This window comes from Rattus norvegicus, chromosome 5, assembly GCF_021556685.1.
Source record: "Rattus norvegicus strain SHRSP/BbbUtx chromosome 5, alternate assembly SHRSP_T2T, whole genome shotgun sequence".
Taxonomy (NCBI): domain Eukaryota; kingdom Metazoa; phylum Chordata; class Mammalia; order Rodentia; family Muridae; genus Rattus; species Rattus norvegicus.
The window spans coordinates 138382625-138386645 of NC_141538.1; the positions used below are offsets into that span (position 1 = coordinate 138382625).

The 4021-nt window shown below is 44.8% G+C and overlaps 1 protein-coding gene across 1 annotated transcript; it reads right to left on the reverse strand.

Moving 5' to 3' along the window:
* Positions 1-1317: 1317 nt before the first annotated feature.
* On the reverse strand, positions 1318-2265 carry Or10ak7b (olfactory receptor family 5 subfamily AK member 7B). The gene is given in 1 exon segment (NM_001000410.1): positions 1318-2265. A coding segment is annotated over 1 exon segment (948 nt).
* Positions 2266-4021: the final 1756 nt, after the last annotated feature.

Genomic DNA, 4021 nt, shown 5'->3' on the forward strand with positions numbered 1-4021 from the left:
GGTAAAGAATAGTTAATGTACTGAACCACAGAGGAATTTGCTGAATAGTGAGGGAAGAGCTATTCTGAAGATGATAGACAGGCCATAACTAATACCATCATAGGGTTGAAAGGGAATCAGCAGTGAACAGCCAAAGGTGAGATGCACCCATGGATGCTGCATGAGACTTAGAGCAGACATTGGGAAGTTCTGAAGAGAATCCAACTCCTTCTCTATCAACAGTGCATCATTTCACAGGAGAGGTCACCCTGGATACCCATAGACCACACTAAACTTATGCGTGATAGTTGCTCTCTGAGCTGTATTGATTATGTGCCACAACCTGTCAGCATAATTTTGTCATGACAGCATATGATGTGATACTTAGCATATACTGCTTCAGCTTTCTGCTGTCTCTCGTATCACACTATCCACAGCTGGCATGTTTTGTGTTGGTTTATAGATATGCCGTTGTTTTCTGTGAACTATACCAGGTTACATGATGCATATTGCTTGCTGTTTTGTAGGTAGGGGAACCAACATATCCGACTATGGCCACATGTACTACTTCTCAACAGACAAAACATTCTCACATCCTGCTGTCAGTCTGGACAAGACAACTTGCTTTGGCCAAAAGAATGGGTGGAAATAGAAGCAGATCACTCTTGAAAAGCTGGGTCATTAGGAGTTTTTCCACCCTTTCTTGCCCTCTGTATAGGATGATGTAGTGGTTTAATATGCTTGGCCCAGAGAGTGGCACTGTTTGGAGGTGTGGCCTTGTTGGAGGAAGTGTGTCATTATGAATGTGGACTGTAAGACTGTCATCCTAGCTACCTGAAAGCCAGTCTTCCCCCAGCAGCCTTCTTCAGATGAAGATGTAGAACTCTCAGGTACTCCTGCACCAGGCCTGCCTAGACACTGCCATGCTCCCTCCCCCCTTGATGATGATGGACTGACCCCGTGAATCTGTAAACCAGTCCCAATTAAATGCTGCTTTAACAAGAGTTGCCTTGGCCATGGTGTCTGTTCACTGTAGTAAAACCCTAAGGCAAATAGATATATGGTTCCTCCTTCTCTGTGAGAGCAGAGGTCACACCCAAGATGTAGGAACATGAGCAACAAGTGAGCCCTTGCAGTTATGATCCAGTAACATTAATGGGTTGTTGGGAATCGTACCTTAGTGCTACCTGTAAATCAAGACACCGATGTTAGTTTCATGATGTTTTGTCCCAATTATTATTACAATGGTTCAAATGCACAGATCAATTTCATGCAAGAAAGACACTGTAATTTTCTAGAATAGTGAATACTCTAACTCCAGCTTCCAAGGATACCAGCTCACCAGTTCACCCTACCATGTCCTATCACCTTGAGAAATGCCCTCTTGATATCCCTGTTTCTCAGACTGTAGACCACGGGGTTGAGCAAGGCTGTGAAGACATTGTAAAAGAGTGAGATCTGCTTGTCTCGATCAGGGGAGAGGCTGGAGTTGGGCCTCATGTAGATGTAAGTGGCTGGAGCATAGAAGAATGTGACCACAGTCAGGTGGGAGGCACAGGTAGAGAAAGCCTTGCAGCGGCCCTGGGTGGACTTGATCTTCAGAATTGCCTTGACAATATGAATGTAGGAGGCCACAATGAGGGAGATTGGAGTAACGACCACAAAGACACTCAACACAAAGTCCACCATCTCTATGAGGTGGGTATCCATGCAAGCCAGGCTCCGCACTGAAGGACCTTCACAGAAGTAGTGGTTGACTCTGTTGGGCCCACAATAGGGCAGACTCATAGTGAAGTAAGTATGCAGCAAAGAGGAAAAGAAACCACAGATCCATGACCCTGCTGCCAACCGTATGCACAGGCCCCAGTTGAGGATGACAGAATAGCGCAGAGGATAGCAAATGGCCACATACCGGTCATAAGCCATGACAACAAAGAAGGTGCCCTCAGCTATACCCAGGGCACCAAACACATACATCTGCACCCAGCATCCAGCGAAGGAGATGGTCTTAGAGTGAGCAAGAAGATGCATCAACATCTGGGGCACAGTGGTGGTGACATAGCCCATGTCCAACAGGGAGAGGGTACAGAGGAAGAAGTACATGGGAGTGTGCAGCTGTGTGTCCAGGCAGACCAGCATGATGATGAGCCCGTTGCCCAGGACTGAGCTCAGGTAGATGAGAAGGAAGACAATGAAGAGGATGCTGTTGGTTGTGGGGTCACTGGAGAAGCCAATCAGGATGAACTCAGAAACCCAACTTTGGTTCTGCCCTGGAATCACCCACATGGTGGAGGCTGTAAGAGAATCCATCATTCTAATTATCACCTGACACATGAGAGCAGTACAGGCAGAAAACAGAAGTATAGGTGGAGGAGGTGGCTGAAAGGCTGATGCTCTTCCAGAGGACCAGACAGCTCAAAGCTCTGTCCATCTCCATTCCAAGGTATCTGTTCTCACCTCCACAGGCTAGACATACACATACGCACAAACATGCATGTAGGCAAAACCCATATACTTAAAATGAAAAACAATAGTTTTGATTTTTAAATTACGAAGAAAGACAGACTGGGATGTGGGTTCTGAGCTCAGTGGTCAGATCCTTGCACTCTTCCCAAGTTACTGAACCTCCCAAAGCCTCATTCTTTTCATCTATCTAATGAGGCTGATGACAGTCATATCTCGGGGCTATGATGACTATCTAAAGCATCTCACATGACTCCTAGAAACAACACAACACAGGACGGGTTACATGCTGTCACAAAATCTCAATGCATCTCTGGGAAGGCAGAGACAGGAAGTCCCGACAGCAAGAGGGATAAGCTACACTCGCTGAAATGATGAGCAGTGGAGTCAACTGAGAGATCATGCCTCAATGAGTAAGAAGGAGGAGAGCAACTGAGGAAAATTTTCATATCAGTCTCTGGCCACACACACACACACACACACACACACACACACACACACACACACACACACATGCTGAGGGAAAGAAAGACAGACAAAAAGAAACACAGACACACAGACAAAGAGACAGAAAGATGTATGGACACCACTGGCATGAGAAAAAAAGCTAGTAAACAAGTAGATGGAAAGGGCAAAACAAATGAAACCCAGGCCCATGCACATCAGGTCAAATGAACAAGGATTGAAGCTCATGTGTGCATTGGGGCACTGGGGACCCTTTTTCTGTATCAGGAAAATCCCCACGTTCCTTGGCACACAAACATCCTTTGCAGGTACACTGTGGATTTAAGAGGAAAGTCTAAAGCCACCATAATTTTTAGAATCAAACCTGATAGATAACTTTTTGGGGCAAGCAAAGATTTTCTTAAAGGAACACAAAAAAAGAACTTTCCATGGAGCAAAAAATAATGGTAAGCCAGAAAACCAAAAAAGAAGTGTGCAAAGTATTTATACTCAGACTCAGAAAAGCACAAACATAACATCAGATCCTCTAGGAGAACAGAGAACACTACTGAAGGCATTTCACGGAGGCAGCTATCTCTTAAGAACTATGAGGGTAAGAGGTTCTCACACCCATCACTCATCTGGACATTGCAGAAGAACTGCACAAAGGCAATGCTCACCTCTGCTTCTCAGTCTCACATCTCCACATACTTCTCAGCAGAGCTGCAGTAACACAGGTCTAATATTAACAAGTGTGACTAGATCCAATGGGGTAGAAAATCAAAATAAGCTCTTCAGTGTGTGTTTGGCTGTGTTCCCTAAGGTTGAACACATTCAATGCATTGCCCAGCAATACAAATATCGAGTATAATTCTGAAACAAAATGTAAGCACATAGACACATACAAACATATGCTCAAGGAAAGACATGTAGAAGAAATTTCCAAAAACTACTCTAAATATTCTGAAGAAGTTTTCACTCCTGTGCTAATGAACAAAGTTAAGGCAGGAGTTGCTTTTGATGGGAGAAGAACCCTGAAGGAGACTTGAAAGCATCCCTGTCTTCACTTTCTCTGTCCACATCCTCCTTCCTCACCAGACACTGCTCATCACGTTCACAGCCATCCTTCCTTTCA